General features: G+C 46.3%; 1 protein-coding gene across 1 annotated transcript in view; it reads left to right on the top strand.

Annotated features, from left to right (window-relative positions):
• The window catches only part of UBASH3B (ubiquitin associated and SH3 domain containing B), a 60,971-nt gene that overhangs the window by 23,627 nt on the left and 17,297 nt on the right, over positions 1-20,047 (top strand). Inside the window, exons 2-6 of the mRNA XM_082070588.1 lie at positions 13,796-13,849; positions 14,434-14,620; positions 15,119-15,317; positions 17,333-17,502; positions 19,595-19,803. Of these exons, the coding sequence (XP_081926714.1) occupies positions 13,796-13,849; positions 14,434-14,620; positions 15,119-15,317; positions 17,333-17,502; positions 19,595-19,803 (819 nt within the window). The remainder of the gene's footprint in view (positions 1-13,795; positions 13,850-14,433; positions 14,621-15,118; positions 15,318-17,332; positions 17,503-19,594; positions 19,804-20,047) is intronic.

Genomic DNA, 20,047 nt, shown 5'->3' with positions numbered 1-20,047 from the left:
AGCAAAACAAAAGGAAGCCTGTTGGACAAAAATACAGATCCTCAGAGCCACAGATTTTAATAACACATTGGAAAACCAAGGGAATGTTGTTTCGATTCCTATTTAGTGACTGCCATTCGCAACGTTTAGCTCAAATAATCAAAGTTCACCGTGCAGCTTAGAAAACCCTCGTTCATCTTAGGGATGCTGAACCCAAATGCAGAGAAGCAGATCTGTGATAACTGGAGCACACACATAAAATGTCCTTTCACCCATCCTGAAGGGCTCAGGCCAATGTATACACATGTCCCAAAGGCTTTTGTGGATTTTCTTCTGTGGGTTCCAGCAGATTTTGGGAGAAATCTACGCTAGCCTAAAGAATAACAGCAGCAGCCAGAGACCTCACTACCTCTATTTTGGGCACGGGATAAAATGCACCCAGAAATAAATAGATTTGTCAACATCAACCAGCAAAAGAGAAGTAAATCCAGCACTCCATTGAGCTACTCAAGCCCCCATTAGAATAAAAAGCTACTTCTGATTTCTCTTCCACCCGTAGTCCGTCCGTCCATCCATCCATCTGGGTACCATGAGAACTGGAATGTCCTGATATGCAGCAGGAGTTTGTGAGATCTCATCCGTATTGGTGAATTACCAAACAACAGAGGTTCTGTATTCATGTAAACACCCCAGAGACAAAAATAGGGGGAATTCAGAGAAGTATAAATGTGTTTACATCCAGAACAGCCTTCACAAAGAATGCTTTGTACCGGTTTATTATTGTTGTTTTTTTCCCAGCAGCATCAGCAGTTCCTTAGGCATCTCGTTTCTAAGAGGCTAAAATCTAAATTATGCATCAAAAAAGGGAGAGATGCAACTTGAGGGTAATAATGCATTTCAAAAATAACTTCAAATGCGTAGTTGGGAGCAGCCTGTAGCTGGAAACCAGTGCCCGGTCAGCAAAGGAGTGAAAATGCCTCTTCCCTGCATTAAAACCCAACCAACCAACCAACCCAACAAACACCCAAACCACAACACCCTGGTAGGGCTGTTCTTTTTTAAATCTCGCAGCAACGTCCTGGGATCCTGAATCTATTTGAAGAACCAGAGCAGATATTCATACAAACCCAAGTCCTAAGGCCATTGCTTTGAAATCTCAGAGGACTCAGCAAGAATATGATCCCTTTTAGTCCTCCTTGAGTTCTACAGCAATTCTACTGAATTCCACCGCAACCTAGAGATGGCTCATCTTTTCCTAATAATTTCTATCTATCTACGAGGGGTATTTAGTTGAGGATGAAGAAATGGTGAGTCACATAGAAAAGCTGTTTTCATGGCTGGAGGTAAAAGATCTTCCCCCTCAGCTCTTTTGGCAGCGTAGGGACCACACTATGAATAGTTATTTTTGTGACTGTATCGCTGAAAGATCCTGACATTACAGGAGCTTACAGCATCGAGGGGAATTTATGATCTAAATATACAGGAGATATAAAATATACAGAGAACAGGCACAGAAAAACAGAGGGCAGGAGTTACTTTCACGTGTTACATGTCAGAAGGTGATGCCCATGTCTGGAACAGTCATCTCGCTCTTTTTCCAGGCAATGGGGAGAAACATGAGTCATCCGACCTCTTTTAAATGCCTCCCCTCGCCAAAAGTAAACGTGCCCTACAAGTGCCTGCGCTGACTGCAAAGATGAGTCGAGACGCCGTTATCTCCAGTGTGAATAATGCTATTGAAAAGAAAGGATGGTACCGTCACAAGATTCATTCACCGCACCGAAACCACCCACAACTGGTGCCAACTCTGTTGGTTCAATGGAGTGAATCCCCCTCAACCTTTCCCTGAGGCGAAAGTCCGTCCTTATGCCACGGCCGTATCAAACTGCCCATATTTACTGCCACGAGGAAACAGATTCAACCAGCAACTGAACTGGACAAAAGGAAGATGGAGAAATCCAGGTAGAAACTGATGAAGAACCACCAGAATGGGATGATGTGGATTCTTCTTCCACGTTGTCTTATTGTTTCCCACTAACAGCTGGCGCTCAAAACATAAGCCGGATTCTGCTCCCAACAGGAGTCGGTCCAGATTTGCTGTGAATCCAGCAGAGTTTCGGGGGATTCCTGCCAGGATAACTGAGAAGAGATCATCTCCAGCTCCCTTCGCTCTGCACCGCGAGTGTGAAACGCGTGTTTGGGAGGTGACAGAGCCCTGTGCTCGCCGGTGGCTGCTCACAGTCTCTTGGTAGATTTATATATATATACATATTTGGGAGTGCGAGATACAGAACAATAGCAATAAAGAGAGTGATAGCTCTGAGAGATGACTCTGGACATGCAATTTCTTATCTCTCAGGCTCCTCGTCAGGGCTGTGTTGCAAATTAAATTCTTGACTATCACAGCGAGCAAATTTTATCCTTCGCTGATATCAGGGCTGCAGTGAGGTGTCAGGACCAGGGTTCGAGCTGGTGACAGATTCTTCCCTTCCTCTTTTATCTCATTTTCCTCCTATGAGCAGGTTTACAGCTCCCAGGGAACACAGTCACATTGAAATACTACCGGAATACGCGGTCATAATGTAAGGAGATACAACAATAATCACTGATTAAAAAGGAAGAATGAAAAGACTAAGAGCTGGTGGCAGGATTGCTAAATGCTGATCAGTGCTGTAAGACAGCCTTTGCATTTTTTAATTAATTATACATTCCCTCATACTTTGTGCTGCTGTTGATTTAATTGGATTCCTTATTTTTAGAGAACGACAGCAAGAAGGAGGCAGGGTACAGCTTTCAGAAGCTCAGCTCTAGCCTAATTCTGCCTCATTCAATACCACTGGGAGCAAAATTAGGCTAATGCTGAGCTCTTCTGAAAACCTCGTGGTCTTGACGCAGTTTAGCACACTGCATGTGTATCTGTCATGCAAAATGGTGTAATTTCTATGCAGCTCAGTCTGTCCACACAGGAATCCATGCAGAAATGGGCTTAGCATCCCCAAACATCCTAAAACCTGCGTGCGGGAAAGAGTGTTGAGCGGGAGAAAATAGTACCAGGGTCTGTCTCCCACCAACAGAATTTGCCATGATATTCACTCCAGCCTCACTCCACGCAGGTTATTTTCACCCGGTATCAACACGCATCTTTGCAGAGATAAAGCATTAAATGTTAAACTGCAGAGGATGCAAAGAAAACATGCAGAAGAGGCAAAGAATGCGCTGAGGAAGATCAGTTTTCAGCTGCAGCTTGAAATCATCTGTTGCCACAGGTGAAAAGGAGAGATAAGATCCCTGTGTGCAGGGGAAATTGAGGCTGGAGATTAGAAAGGAATTCTTTGCAGAGAGAGTGGTCAGGATTGGAATGGCTGCCCAGGGAGGTGCTGGACTCACCGGCCCTGGAGGTTTGTAAACTGAGATTGGCCATGGCACTTAGTGCCATGATCTAGTCAATGGACTGGAGCTGGACCAAGGGTTGGACTCGATGATCTCTGAGGGCTTTTCCAACCCAGTCCATTCTGTGATTCTGTGATATTTCACAGAACCTCCTCATCAGTGCTTCCCAAGGGTGTTAATTGGAATTGTTGAGAGGTGGGAGCAGCAGCAGGTCTGTTTGGAGAACAGGGAAGGACTGAGGAAAGGTCAAATCATCACACGTGGAACGGTGACCTCCAACATTGGGAGCACAGGAGCCTGCAGATCTGCAGCTGGGAGGCCTCTTTCTGCATTTAAGGAAAAAACTGCACTTCTCCATAAGCTTTTGCAGTATCAGCCACACACACACAATAGATAAGATGGGGACCGGTTGTAAAAGACGTGCGTCGTGAGTAATTTTAGAAACACACCCCCACAGCAGCGCTTGTACGGCAGCGCGGGGGAGCGCGGCGCTGGGGAAGCGAGGGATGCTGGTGTGTATCTGCCTAACGATACCTGCCCGAGACGATCAGGCGGGATAACAGGGTCCTCAAGGCGAGCAGCCACCACGTGGCTTCCTACACAAGCCTGGCAATGGGCTGAAATGTGGTTCCACGTGGGTAAAGTGCTACGGCAAAGCCTTTGGTGAGAAAACACACTTCAGACTCAGAGAACACATCTCACCTGGGAATCCTTGTTAGAACTCTTAACTAAAGAGAAGCACCAAATCTCTCACCATTTAGGTAGCCGAGCAATCATAAAACAGTAATCACACTGGACAAATGGAGGAGGCTGAGGACAGGCTGGGTTATGGCTCAATCGCCACGCACAACGAGCTTTGTTCAGGCAAAAGGAGCGAGGACCATCTCCAGCAAATACACATCCATTTGCTATTTGGTAGCATCAAATCCCCAGGTTTTCAGTGAACGGAAAAAAAGCTACTTTTATCATGGCAAACACTTGTTCTAAAATCCTTAGAAATTCTGCCGGGAGAAATAATAGACCCAAAATCTTGATTTGCAATAACCTTTCAGCATATGCTTTGCAGAAGAGCAGTTGGCGTGTGCTTATGCCTCACTGAAGTCTATAAGTGCATGCTTGAAGTTAAAAATATGAATAAGTACTCTTTGGTGTAGGGCTAATTAGTAAATCCAGGTCTCATTAAGGTCTTCCTATTTTCTTTTTTGCAATTCACTATTCATACTGCAAGAATATGATCAGATAAAGGAATAAAGACTGTACAGTTAGAACTGCCAGGCCAGAAGAAAAGCAGGGAAATATTCCCAGCCTGTGGTAAAGTTTTCTCATTACATTCTCAGATCCTTCTTTATCTCATTGTTTCTCAGTTTATCACAATTCTTCATTTCCTGTTCCCTTTTAGACTTCAAACATACATAGTTTTAATGGGACTTCTTTTAACCCTTCCATAGTTGGTATTTAAATCTTTCAGAGGCTCTTGTGTAGATCTCATCTACTAATTCCAGATAACCAGTCACCACAAGGATATTTTTACCATATAATCTGGCATTAGAGTTTAAAGTCTGGCCAAGTGTTTACGACTTCTCATTGTTATTAATGTTATAACGGCAAAATAATTGTACTGAGCATCTTATAGCTTCTGTCACTCAAGACTGGGAACGAACAGATACTTCATTCCAGTTTGGATATCCCACCTTAACTCAGTGCACAGGACTCTCAAAAGCATCCACATTTGCCTAAATTTCCTCCTGTTGCAACAAAAAGTAGAAGACACAAGCCAAAGCTGAGCTAACTTGGAAATCTTCTGTTACAGCTCCACTTCGCTGCAGTTTTCCTGCTGTCTGCAGGATTACTTTACAGAGTTCACCACGACTTGGATGAGCTGAGGACTACAGAGCGATCTAACGGAGACCCAATAGTTCCCCAAACTGAAATTCAGGCCAGAGCTTGCTAACTAACATTCCACCCCCCACAATGGAAACTTTGACATTAGCTTTAGGTTACTGGTTTAACCACACACTTCAAAACCTCCGAGGCAAGAGGTGAGACCTGTGTGTGACTTCTCACCCCAAGATGGACCTTCTAGCACCACCGTGCTCCCACCCCGCTGTTCGGGGGGTGTTTTAGCCTTGAATCTGTTGCAATCCGCTGCATTCACCCTCCTCTCCCCATTTCCTACAGCACTTTAGGGCTCTTGCCCCGGTATCCCATAGGAATATCGACACACCTCCTATCTAGATGGCAAGAAACAGCAAGCGAGGAATACTTTTTTGAAATAGTTGTGTTATGGAGAACAACAAGGCTTAAAAAATTTCCTGAACAGAGCTGTCTAGAGCAGGAGGCTATTTGGAGTCTATTTTTTGCCTTTAACCCAACTATCTCAGCACTCCACCCTTCTTCCTTCCACCTTCCTTAATTTCTTAGACTTCCTTCTTGTTGCTTTGCGTGGGTCTATTTTAGGTAGGAGATCATGGTCAGCTTCTCACTAGGCATCTACTTCCCGCTTTCTGCCTCCGGGCTTTGCCATTTCAGCAAAGTTGCGAGTCCATGAGTACATACAACATGTAAGATTCCTCAGACGTTGCCCATTTATTGACTACTTGAGAAGAAAATAAGGTGTCAGAAGGAAGACAGCCAAGCTCTTCCAAATGCAGCAAATAATGCCCAAACCGACTAGTGCAAAAAAATACCAAACTAAGCTTGCTGAGTGCAGCTCTTGGGACACGGGTGTCTTAACTCTTCCATCTCTGGCAAACAGATATTCAGACGAACCACAAAAATATCATTGATTTGATATTCACCATTGCTTTTCCTCTTAGTTATTCCACCTCGCGCACTGACCAACTTGAATATCCAATTCCAGATAGACCCATGGAGCCTTGCTGTGGAGTGATGTAGTTGTGGAATATTCCCTGAATATTCACTGGAACAGTGAATGGATTTGGCTGTGCAGGTCCCAACCTGCTGCTTCGCCGTCTTTGAACAAAACTTCAACGCCTGTTTGTACCTAAGTGACAGTATAGTCCCAATGTCATGTTCAGACGAACATCCAAACTCTGGGGATGTGCACAATACAAAGACCTGGACTCTAACCTATCAGCAAGTTTGCATCACAAATTTCATCACAAAGCGAATAGCTCAATGCTTTGTTTTCGGCTACACCGTGTTGATGTTGGTCTGTGTTATCTCTACCCGCTTCCCCTCTGTCGGGCTGGGAAAACTCCTCTTTAGCTCTGGGGTTTGCTCGGTCTCTGGAGAACATGTCAACCCTCCACTGGCAGTCGAGCTGAGGTCATAAGGCTCCTACTAATAGGAGCAGCACATCAAAACCTCCTCGCACCGCGCTGAGAAATAGTCCAAGAAAGCGAGGTGGCCTGAGGGCTCAGGTTCCCTGTATGGCCGTGTCACCGACTTCACGGAACAGCAGCTTTCTGGCAAATTGTGCAACTGCGCCGCCCCCAAACTTCCTGTTTTGAAAGCCCAAGAAGCTGGAAAATGTTAACACCGGCACTTTAAAGTGCTACTTGCGGCTTGTTTTTTCTTCTTCCTAAAGATCTAGATGATACTTCAAAAATTCTACGTACAAGGCAGAGCATCCTCAGCAAAGCCGCCCCCTGTCCCAGAACCTGAGTGACATCGGGTCGCTCACTCTCTCCACCTCCCATAAAAAGAGACCATGGTGACTGGAGGACCTTGGTACCACACGGCAAATCTCTGTTCAGCCCGGCTCGTTAATTTATAGGAAGAATAGCAATTACAAAGAAGAAAGCGTCGTGTTTATCTTGAACACTGCAAGGGAGTTTATTTCTTTCCAATCAGCGTGACAACCGCTTCCTTTTCTGGCTATCGCTGGAGCTCCAGATGGTACATTTGAGCGTGCTTAAACCTCTAACTTGGCTCCTTGCAAAGACATTGTCTTCCTGGTTAGCCAAAAATGTATTAATAGTATTGGGATGAAAGCTCCTGCTCTCCTGCACTGCGCTATTTGAATCACGAAATCTTGGTCATTCTGCTGCATTCTGGCTACTACTATTAAAATTAGATGTTTGAAGGGGACAAGCCTCTGCTGAATGTGCTCCAGTTATATCTGCTTTCTATTGGAATTTATTTGTATCACCTATAATTTACCATTCAGAATTCTTCAAACCCTTTAACAGCAGCAGTGATTTTTCGTGTCTTCCTTAATCCTGACGCCGTTTTCCAGTGGTTGCTCTGCATCAGAATTCGGAACCCGTTTGAATCAGCCAGCTGAGGTGCTGCCAACTCTTACGGTTTTATTAGGGAATTGTGAGACATCATTTTCTTAAATCTCCAGCTTCAGGGCTCCCGTTATTTTCAGACACTGCGTTTGAGCAGCAGGACATTTCTAGATGTGCTCACAGGAAGAAAAGCTTCAGGGAGTGAACTAGGAAGCCACGCAACAAATGCAATCCACAAGAAAAGTGGTATCGTGATTGTAAGCAAAACTCATTACAAGTTTTTGCACCTGAATTCCAATGGGGCAAAATACCTGCACCTCGTTTCTCCTCGTCATGCAGCGTCCTTGGGAGCCGCTGGCAACCGTGGGCTTGGACATCTAAGCCCAGGACTCTTAAAAAGCTGCACTGTTGTTGTTCTAAAGAACACAATATCCTGCTTCCTTCTTGAACGGTGTATCTCTTTAAAAACGTTAAATGGCTGCTACATTCCTGTCTTTATCCCCAACACTTTTTACGAGTCTGTACTTCCCTCTTCTTTTGCTTTAACAAGCTGGCTAAGCAGAGGATTAGGGGAATGACTTAGTGCACATGTGCTAAAGAAGGCAGAAAAAATCCGCTTTCGAAAATCTTACATAACTTAAAAACCAACCCAAAACACATAAAACAGAGACACACACCCAAGCCCTCGCTCCTTGCACTTAAAAATCATCATCATCATGTTTGCCAGCTGAAAAAAATGAACATTTTAAATTACGGAAACTAGAAATACACAGCACCATGCTTCCCAGATTTACTTCTGATGGCATTTTACATTTCTCTGTCTTTCTTATTACCAGAGCTTGGTACTCAATAGCTGGGAGCAAGCAAAGGGGACTATGGAGCCCTATCATGCTGTCAGGCACCTTCTATAAATATTTATGTGACCTACAGGATATAGCACGGTTTGAAATCTCGCAGCCTCGGTAGCCACCGTGCACTTCCCTGCTCTCCACTGAAAGTTCCTGTATTTCAGGCGCGTCTTTCCATCGCTGCGAGCTGCTTGGAGCACTCGCTGACCTAAATTGGGGATGTTGTACCGAACGGCGTGTTCCTAAAGGGAATCAGAGAATCATAGAATGTCAGGGATGGGAAGGGCCCTGGAAAGCTCATCCAGTGCAATCCCCCATGGAGCAGGAACACCCAGATGAGGTTACACAGGAAGGTGTCCAGGCGGGTTGGAATGTCTGCACAGAAGGAGACTCCACAACCCCCCTGGGCAGCCTGGGCCAGGCTCTGCCACCCTCACCCCAACAAGTTTCTTCTCCTCTTTCAGTGGAACCTCCTGTGTTCCAGTTTGCACCCATTGCCCCTTGTCCTGTCACTGGTTGTCACCCAGAAGAGCCTGGCTCCATCCTCCTGACACTCCCCCTTTCCATCTTGATCCCCAGCAATGAGTCCCCCCTCAGTCTCCTCTTGTCCAGCTCCAGAGCCCCAGCTCCCTCAGCCTTTCCTCACACGGGAGATGCTCCACTCCCTGCAGCATCTTGGTGGCTGCGCTGGACTCTCTGCAGCAGTTCCCTGTCCTGCTGGAACTGAGGGGCCACAGCTGGACACAAGATTCCAGGTGTGGTCTCCCCAGGGCAGAGCAGAGGGGCAGGAGAACCTCTCTGACCTACTGACCACCCCCTTCTAACCCACCCCAGGTACCATTGGCTTCCTGGCCACAAGGGCCCAGTGCTGGCTCATGGGACCATGGTGTGGAGCAACCAACTCGCACTTTGCGGAGGATGCGGCCGCAATTAGGGGTGCTTGGTAAACGTGACGAGGACTTTATGTCCTCCATCGCGTGCGGAAAGAGACAGAAGGATGCGCTGAGGTGTTGCTGGAAGAAAAAGTGATTCTGCTGATGTGCACTTATGTTCGGGTCGTTTCTATCTTGCAAAAACAGCTGAGGTTTTGGGGTTATTTTAATTAACAAACTACAGAAAAGGAACGTACCCAACCCCCTACGCTAAACAGGAACTTGATTCCTAGTGATATCTTCCTGTCCTGTCCCTATTTATAGAAGCAAGGTCACCCAAATCGGAACAGAAACAATATCATATGATTTTTGGTGACCAACTGGATTCTGCGTATTAAGAATTTACATTTGAGTAACTCACAGCAAAACCCACTTGGAAACAACACCTCATGGAGGCTGTTTTTGTGCATAGAACAACTAAGACACACGGTCAGTTGTTTGGAATGTGGATATCTTTCCCTGCATCAAATGACCAAGTCATTAAATGGACAGAAAAGTCGCTTGCAAAACTGTTCTTCAATGTGCAATTGTTTATTGAAAGCCTAAAATAGACACGTTTCCACTGTTGTACTGTTATTGGTGTAAACAATTGATGAGAACTGCAAAAGTTCGGGTATTTTTAAAGGTCAGTTGATGGGCAATGTGGAAACAAAACCCATAAACCAACACAGACTGAAAAAAGGCTTTGAATAGATACATATACCTATTTGAATATATGTCTACATAAAGAGATATTTTATACACACACTAAAGCAAAAATAAATGTGCCTATTTTGTAATCCCAAGAAAAATGTTCTAGTTGACAGCATTCTCCTTTCAAACTCATTTGGCGTAAGTTATGATCCATAATTCCTATCTTATCATGTCAGGCGGTCCTTTGAACTGAACCTAATGATGAGGAGAACTGAGTCCTTCCATCATGTTTAATGTGCTTTCCAAAACATCCTTATTTACCCAGCTAAATATTTTATGGGCCAAAGAGTCGGGGCTACTTGAAATGATGAATTCATCCCTCCGAGGGGTTTTGGTTACGGATAAGAAGTTTCTCTTTGCTCGAGGCACATAATGAAAGGGAAGATTTAGTCATTCCCTTTCTTTTCCAGGCCGCCTCCATCCTCCCATTGCTCGTTCACAGATCTCCCTCGCCCCAGCACATCGGCTGATCGACACCCCAAAGTTTGCGTATGTTTTAGCTATAAAATGTAATGCGGGTGCAGATATCTTGAAATAGTTCACCTCCATCTCTTGTTCTTGTGCTGTTGGCATTAACTTTCATTACGGCACCAGTGGCAGCCACACACACGCTCCTTTTCTAAACTGGAATAAGAAAGCTGAGCGCTTGGAGGGGAAGGACCTCTGAGACTTAAGGTTCTCTTTATGCTTAATGCATCATTTCCCATTACAGCCATTTCCTCTGAAGTAAATGGGATTTTGCCATTATACTTTATTGATACCTATTTCCTATATTGACATTCCCCTGTTGCCCTTTTTTTTTCCTAGCCTGAACTTGCAGGAAGCCAAAACTCCTTCGGCAGTGATGAGTTAAGTTCTGTAGCATGCAGAGCTGTGCGCTGGGGTTAAAATGGGCACTGTTTACACATTAATATGTGCCGGAAGCCTTTCCTTGTGACTTGACATTGGAGAGTGTCACAGCGAGGCCTTTGAGATTGAAGAATCAAACAAATCAGGTTCTTTGTGGTGGTTAAAACACCTGCAGAGCTTTTGGAAGACACTACCATTAGGATCTTCTTTCCCCTTCCCTAAATCCTGCATCTCCAGACCTGTAGCTGGACATGGCATCTCTGCTCTCTGTTCAAAATTGCTATTACGCGTTGCTGTGCATTGTCAAACCATTTCTCTGTACTTCATCCCCGAGGCAGCCAAAGTTATTTTCTGGTGCATCTGCGTCACAAAACCATTTCTTACCACTAGCTACAATGCTACAGCCAAGGCTCACTACCCAGCATGAGTAAATCTGAGCACCTGAGCCACAGCTCGTCACCTCATTAAGTGACCTGATTTCCTCAGGAGCAAAACGTGTCTTCCAGCTCCCACTGCACTCAGCAGCTGTGAAAATCAGGCCACTTTTCTAAGTGCCCAGCATAGATGTGACTAGTTTTGAGGGCTCAGCTTTTAAACAGTTCATCTTGACAGGGCCTGGGAGCTGGAGCACCCACGGGATGGGTCCTTTCCAGGTCCTGGCTACAGGGAAGGGTGCTGGGGAGGGATGCGGTGCATGCCCTGCTTTGTAACAGTCATCATCGCCATTCCCAGCACTACATTTAAAATAATAAGAATAATCTCACAGCTTCAGGTCCCGCGATAAAAATATACCATGGTTTTGCTTGCTTTATGCGGTATTTCCTCCTCTCACTGAAAATTAAATTGAAAAGGGAGTTTATTGTCCCCATGGAAGAGATAGGCACCTTTGGAAATCTTGCATGCCTAATATTTGATATTGCCCTTTGGGGTCCCAGGAGCACAAAGGCGGCGGAGAAGGAGCTGCAGTTATTTCCAGCAGAGCTCTATTGTGCGGTTTGTTGCAGGGAAACATCAATTCATTAAGGGAACAAGTCAACGAGGGTGGGTGGCAGAACCGTCTGTCCTGCTAGATTGCGCATGACTCCTTCAGAGATCCGCGCTGGGGTCTGGAGAGAGTAAATCAGGAGGAGTGTTTGCGACAGGAGAAGCTGCTCATTTCAAAGCCAGGGTGTTTTTAATTCGCTGTCTCGGATGCAACACAGACAGGCACAATTCAGATATATGGTGAGGAGAGTCACATTTATTCGTGCTTTAAAGAGCATAAGCAACCCAGGCAATGGGGGGGTGAACTGAGCAAAGGCAACATAACAGAAATGGATGATGAGCTGAGGGTAAGGAAAACCCACAGGCGGTCACTGCTCTGCTCAAGGAGCAACATCCCCGAAGGGTTCCCAGCCTGTGCAAGGGGAGAGCAAAGAGCTCTTTGCTCTTATCTGAACTACTTTTCGTAGCAAAGCAGGGGGTGTTTTGCATAGTGCATCTGAGCCAGACTAGGGAAAGGCCAGCAAGATAGACCAGACCCAGCTACGCCGTGGAGCACACAAGATCCATCCTTCCAGAAGGCAGGTGCTTGGACCAGCTCTGCTGATCTCAAACGAACGCTGGCAGACAAGGGCAGCAAAACGCTTCAGGAGGAAGTCTTTTCATAATCACACATTTGCAACACAGCCCTTTTTTGCAGCATTATCTTACTGCCTTCCTCTTACTCTCAAAATGAACAAAAATATGTCTATTCAAGGGGTGGGGAAGCCAAGGGCAGAGCTGAAACACAGCTGAGTCAACAGCACATGTGCTGGTGGCTAACATTGCATATTCCCGCGTGGTTATCGGAGCGCTTTCAAAAGTCACCGCTGCAGACAGAAAGGGTGTAATAAACACCCTACACAGCACTACGAGCAGAAATAAGAAATGCTGGAGGGTCCCCGCTGCCCTAATCCACGACCCTTTCCCCTCACTTGGACCCGCTTCCCATACCCAACCAGCAGCAGATAACACAGGCTGCACAGCACATTGATCTTGTCCCTTTGGTCATATTCCTTCTTGCTTAAAGATGTCAGCAAGCCTTTAGCACGATTATCAAGCTGTCACGTAGCATATTTAGTAAGGTTTGGTTATGGCTTGAGGTCGGCCAGTGTCAACGTGAAGGAAATGCCCTCAGTCAGCTTCTGTGTCGCTGACAGCTCTGAGACACAGCGTATAACCCACAGAGCAAAAGGAGGTGGCTGCTTTGGCCACATTAACGACAGGAGAACACAACTGGCACTGTTCTATGTCTACAAGTTAAACAGCGCTGCTCTAGTTTCTTCTGCAACCAGAAAACTTGCTGGACGGAAGACTTGGGTCTTCCTGGCTGGAGTGAAAAGGGATGTATAGGCATCCCAAAGGGAAATAACCACAGAGCACTTTCAATATAGTGAGGACTGAAGGGAGCTAGCAAATTTTGGCAGGTTATTGCAATTTGAAACAATCTCTGGGTTTTGCCCCCTGCTGGCAGCTGAATTTCTCTTGTCCTCAGTGCAATTGCAATGTCTGCACTTCCAGACCTAAACCTTTCGATTTTCATGCTGTGCAAACGACCAGCAAAGAGGTCATTAAATACCAACAGCCGGCGCATCGCTATCCAGAATAACACCAGGCCAGGGAGGGACAACCCAGAGGTCCATGTCTCGTACTTCAAACAGGTTGCATGACTTGGTCCCTCAGACTGCGTACAGCGATTTGACAGGCGGCACATCTAAGAGAAGCCCCAGGGCTGAGGGAATCGGTCTGGAAAGCGTATCCCGCAGGTTCTGAACGCACCGTTAGAGCCCTTCCCCAGCGAGGAATCGCTGCTCGAGCAATGGATGTGACCGCAGCCGTGTAACCCAGCATCGCTGAAATATTCCTTTGTGTTTTGTTCTCTCTTCAGACAAAAGGCACTGGCGTCGACAGGTGGAAGAAGTGTACAAGCAGCATGCGACTGGTTGGTATGAAGTTATAAATGTTAAAAAGAGTAAAAGAAATTACTGAATTGAACATCTAAGGCTTTAGCCATGTGGAATATTTAAACAGGGGCATTAGCTGAAATACAATAGCAAAATTATCAAACCATTATTTAAGTGCTGTAAATAAGCAATGCGGAAAGAAGCCTTGTCTGAGAGAGCTTGTGATCTCGAGTAATAGCAAAAAAAGGTGAGAGAGAGAAAGAAACCACTGCTCTTCCCCACCCCAGCACCTAAACAGAAAACCGAGTGCTGCCTTTTCAAAGCTGTTGAGCAATTTCTAGTGCTCTCCTCCCTGTGTTTTGTACACGGAAAGTCAGAAAGGCAGAAGCGGTGACCCGGGTTAGATCTTCAGAGCCTCAGTCTGAAACTAAAAACCTATTTTCTGTATTACTGAGCAGTGGTAATAGGCTGCAAATGAGACAGCGCAGCGCTCTGCCTGACCTGCCAGAGCTGATTCTTTCCATGAAGGGAGAATGAACACAAGTGAGGACAGGGAAAGCTGGTTTTGCTGGAAAACTCTATGTGTCTGTCCATCAATCTAACACTGGTTTGTCCCTCCCAGGCTGTTCTCCCACGTGGGTGACCCGTTCCTCGACGACACGCTGCCCCGGGAGTACGTCCTGTACCTGCGCCCCACCGGCCCCCTGGCGCAGAAGCTGTCGGAGTTCTGGCAGCAGTCGAAGCAGATCTGTGGGAAGAACAAAGCTCACAACATCTTCCCACATATCACCCTTTGCCAGTTCTTTATGGTAAAGCAGAGCTCCTCTTTCCATTGCCTTTACGCACACATTCATGAGCAGCCCTTGCCAGGGCCAGGCTGCAGACATTACATGCCCCATCAGAGGGTTTCTACTCGGGAGCTGGGGGGCTGTTGCCAGAACCGCCCGATGCCCGGGCTTGTCGAGGAGGTATCTGGTTTTTAAGCGGGTTGTTTTGATGAGCAGCAGCAGCACAAGACCAAATTCTCATCATCTCAAGCGATCGCTAACATGAGAACAGCCGGGGGGGCAGTGGGGTGAGGTTAGGAAGGTTACTTGGGGATAGCTGATCCTGTTTTGAGGACAAGGGAAGGGCAGACGAGTTCTAAACTACTGTTTTTCTACCACCATGTGCTTTTTCAGACTGCATTACAGCAAAGGCAGACAATCCATGCCCGCCCCCCCAAGCCTGTCCTTTCTCTGCACTACAGAGCTAAGCGCAGGAGCCATTCTCCACCTGAGAAACGCTTGTCCCTTTTCCTTTGGCAGTGTGAGGACGGCAAGGTGGACGCTCTCACCGAAGCTCTGCAGGCCACCGTGATGCGCTGGAAATGCAAATTCCCGGCCCCTCTGCCTTTGGAGCTCTACACCTCCTCAAACTTCATCGGGCTCTTTGTCAAGGAAGAAAGCGCTGAGGTGCTCAAGAAGTTTGCTGCAGACTTTGCCGCAGAGGCCGCTTCGAAAGCCGGTGAGTGACTATGCTGGCAGCTACAAAGAGACTCGGGCATTTTCAGAACCCATAACTTTGATGGCACGAAGAAACGAAGCTCATTAGGCCAATACTTGATTTTTCAAAGTGCCATGAGGCTAAGAGCCTGAGAGGAACGGTTGTAAGATCAGCTCACACTTAGTCTCAAGTGTTATCTCCTGAAGGGGAAGTTGACATTTGGTGGTTCCTTAACCTTTCAGATAGACGCTCTGTCTGCAAGGCTGAGCATTTCCTGCTCCACTCGCTACCTCAAGCTACTGTCACAGAACTTTCCTCAGCCACGTAAAGGCTGCGTTTGATTTTGCACTGCATTTCTGAGATGCAAACGGGGTCAGAAGACCCCAAGTAACCTGGCATCCGAGGAGGGAACACTTCCAAATAGCCCTGTCTCCCAACACGGCGGCTCCATCGCCTGGTCCTCTGCTGCTTCTGGAGGGGGAAGCAGCTCCTGTAGGAGCCAGGAGTGGGGAGACAGAGCACCCCGTGCTCTCCACGTGTCCTCCGGTTACCTCCAAACTTGGAAACCAGAACAGCATCAGAGCATTATAATAGCTCCCTGACTAATCCTCCCACGCTCCATCGCTGTAGTGCTCAGCGTAAACTAGTCACAACACAACTGGTTTAGTCCTTTATTATCACAGGCTTATCCTGGAGTTTAAGTGCATTGAGATACAGCAACTTCTGAGTTCCTGGGTTCCATAACACCAAAAAAACAGCTACGAGTCTCTGCCCATGGCTCAGAGGAAGAGATACAGACATGTCGTAGGTTCATCACATTGTTTTCACCTGTCAGTGACCTAGAACTTTTCTCCCTTTAGAAGAGGGAGGAAACGGCTGTTATCTTTACCAATGCACATCAGGCAGGTTCAAGGACTCGTGCAGCGTGTGACAATGGTACAAGTGCTCCCCTGCACAGCAGAGTGATGTAACATCCAAATCAACAGAGTCAAAAGGGGCAGTTTTTACCCCAAAAGGAGAAGGAAGCATCAATGGGCTTCCAGCGAGCTTCTGGCCCCGCGTTGCTCCCATTCGGAGCGGTTCTTTCCCAGGGGAAGCCGATTGCTGCATTGCAGTCCGCAGCTTGGGCAGGTTATCACATTAAAGCCTCCGGGGCTTTTGCAGAGATCCAGAGCATATTTTTTCTTGCTGATCAAATAAAAGATGGATGAGCTTGCAGAGCCACCCCTGGCTGGCACTTGGAGCCAAGTCTCTGAATAGCTGCAATTTTGACTGAATAATCAGTCAAATTTAATTGCAATTTTTGGTTGAATAAGCAAGAATAAATTACACTCAAACAATGCATCCTATGATTTCCACATCTACTGGAAGAGTCCAAATATTTCACACACTTTCACCTTTCTGCTTCCTGGAATCTTTTCCTAATAAAGGTTCTTCTTCTGCAGGCTCATTTTGAATCATTATCATCTCTAGGTCTGTTTCCACAATTTTGGAATACCTCACCCTCTGCTAATCCAACTAATGCCCAGGGAAAAGATTTAATCAAGTCTCATGAATGTGTAAATTCCATGGATTTGTAATTGCTACTGTAGAAGAGAGAGCAGAGGAGACTACAAAGTAGTGTTTTTAACTTGCTCATCTGCCAATGAAAGGAAGGCCACCCCTTTCCTGGAAAAATGGCTGTTTTGGCAGAAGACCCGGTGGGTTCAAAATGACAATAATGGTTATCACAACATCCAGAAAGCCGTCGTTTTCTGAATGTGTGTTTTGGCAGTTTGGCAAGAATGCCTTGTCTGCCACCCTGGTGTGACTCAGGACTGAAGAAGGCCACAAATCTTTCATTATTTGATCCAAAGTGCTACATATAAAGGGAACTCACATTCGACTTCCCCAGAAACTAGCCCACAATTTGTTCCACGTAAGCTATTTGAAAGGTTCTCCTCCCAGCTCCTGTTTGGAGGCGATAGACACTCTTACACCTTCAAAAAGCTGCTAATCTCAATAGGCGTTTGTTAACCACCGTCTTCTCGTTGCAGATGTTCACGTGGAGCCCCACAAGAAGCAGCTCCACGTGACGCTGGCCTATCACTTCCAGACCAACCACCTGCCCACGCTGGAGAAGCTGGCGCAGAACATCGACGTCAAGCTGGGCTGCGACTGGGTGGCCGCCATATTCTCCCGAGACATACGCTTCGTTAATCACGAGGTACGTTTGCAGAGCCTCTTTCGCTCCGAAAATTCAAACAATAAAAAAGGGGACCTAGCAGAGCTGGTTTGAGCTGCGTTTGCAGTTGAGAGCGCTCACAAGCTGCCAGCTGAATGAGGACTCCCCATGCGCAGCACAGACTATACAGACATTGAGGAATTTGCCTCAGGTCCCACAAGGACACCCAGAACATAGATCTCCCACATCCCACCAGTCATCTTAACACACAGCCTATCTTGCCTTTTTTTGATTGCTTTTTACTCATACTGTCTAGACTTGCTATTTCACCCACCTCATTTCTTGCTTCTTGCGGGAACTGTGTCCTGCTGGATTAATTAATTCTAACAATGACTCTCTGTTAGCTCAAAGTAAGCGGGTGCGATCTCTCATGAACCAGGCCAGTATATTAGCCTGCTATCCTCTTCTGTACAGACTTGACATTATTATTAACCACAGCGTTTCGTTTCACCATGTAAGAAATTATTACACTCGTGGCCTTTATACTTCAGTTACTTATATGGATTCTATAACTGCAGTGTCTTAACTTCTTAGTAATATTTTTTTTTCCAACACAATATACAGAAAAACGATATTTTTTCCCATTTTGTAGATTGGGATCTTGGGGACAGAGAAACCACAAGTGAGATTCATCTCATCTCCCTGTACATGTCCCCAGGTTAGAGCTCTGAGTCTGCCTTTATACTGAGGCTCGGTGAGGGAAACAGGCACCTCCAGAAAGTGAATCATCTATCTCAGGACCAGATGAATCAGCTTCTGGAGGAGGGAACCTGCTCAGGTAGCCAACTAGACCCCTAAGGTTGGGGTGATTAATCCCACCAAGGTGTGTTGTCCTGAATCACACGCACAAAAGCTGTGGTGGAGTGGGAAGAAGTGATTTGAGTCCAGCACATGATACAACACAGAGTAATCAGACGTCTGAGCTTCTGGAGAGCTGAAATCCCTCGTGCACAGCGCTCTGCCCCAGCCCATGCCGTGCCAACCTCCCTTCCTATCCAAAGTGTCATCTTGCCCTTTAGAAGCTGCACGTGGTTCACACCATCACTGACCGCAAAGGGAGTTGCTGATGAAAACCAGCTCGTGTCTTTGCATATCTAACTTCAGGCAGCCATCTGTGAGTTTTGGCCTTGTGGTATCAGGTGACAGTGACTAGTTTCCATCTGCCTTTGAAGATACTGTGACTAGTCTAGGAGGATTAGTGAGAAAATGGGCTGACGCCATCAGATCAGAGCTGCTCGGCAGATTAGGGGTTTTCTTTGCATGATGCCATTGCAAAAGTAAGGCTTGGCCAGGGACAATAACACGTTTGTTCTCCTTTTAAATGAGGGACTGCTGTAGCCATTTCCACGGAAAGTTACTGATAGACATTTAATACGTGTGGATTCCTTACACACCAGTGAAGATTACAGCATTATACTCACTGATCTTTCCCCCACGTTTATAACTTAATCCTGTTCACAGTAGGAATTACAAAGAAAACCATGTGGCCACAGTATTTCTTATCACCTGTGTGTTACCGTATTATTTTTCCTGTGTGTTATTGTGAATAGTTTTGAGAACAGGGTGTCGCAGAATCAAACCTGTTCACCCCCCAACAGTGTCTCTGCCTCATCTCCAACAGCAACAAGAACTGCTCTTTCAGATTGAGCATCAGTAGGTGCATCGAAAATGATCACTGATGGTCATGAACTGTGTAATTGCAGCTCCCAATAAGAATTCGGTTCCATTTTTAATAGGGCACTTAGAATTGAGCACAAGAATTAAGCGCACAGTCATGTTTTTGCTCGCTCTAAAATCCATCCCCCCCTTTCCCTCCTGGTTATCAAAGGCACGACTGGAATCAAAGAGAGAAGGAGTAAATAACTAGAAAATCTTTCTAACAGCAAAGAGGGAGAAGTGTCAGGAATTCCCTGAAGGTAAAGCTTTCCTGGATAAGCACAAAGTGATGCATTACAAGGAGAACAGTTCACACCTTGCTAAGGTTAAAGGTCCGGTATGCGAGTGCTCCTGCCCCACTCTGCTAAAGCTTCCCTCCCATTAACAGTCATTCATTTGTGCTTCTGTTTCTCCCCAGACTCTGCAAGTGATCTATCCTTACACCCCCCAGAACGATGATGAACTGGAGCTGGTCCCAGGGGATTTTATTTTCATGTCCCCCGTGGAACAAACCAGTACAAGTGAGGGCTGGATTTATGGCATTTCCCTCGCAACTGGCTGTTCTGGGCTCCTGCCTGAAAATTACATCACGAAGGCGGATGAATGTGGGACCTGGGTGTTCCATGGGTAGGTAAAGCTGCTCAGTGTGCTTTCCATCGCTGTGATTTTTCACCTGGGTCAGTGAATAGTCTCCCAGAGGGTCGCTTGGGGAAAATGTACTGGCACACAAAGGAAAGGAAGAGCAGATGCTCTCCCTGTGCACGGGATTAGAGGACGATGTGATTTGTTCAGCTGTTTCAGCAACTATTACTCATAGGATCGCTGCTGCTGTTGAACGGAGCCGGAGCAGATGGCCGCGGTAGAGCCACTG

Source organism: Streptopelia decaocto (assembly GCF_964273445.1).
Source record: "Streptopelia decaocto genome assembly, chromosome: 21".
Lineage (NCBI taxonomy): Eukaryota > Metazoa > Chordata > Aves > Columbiformes > Columbidae > Streptopelia > Streptopelia decaocto.
Note: the sequence above shows the minus strand (reverse complement) of the source record. Positions and strands in the feature narration are given on the sequence as shown.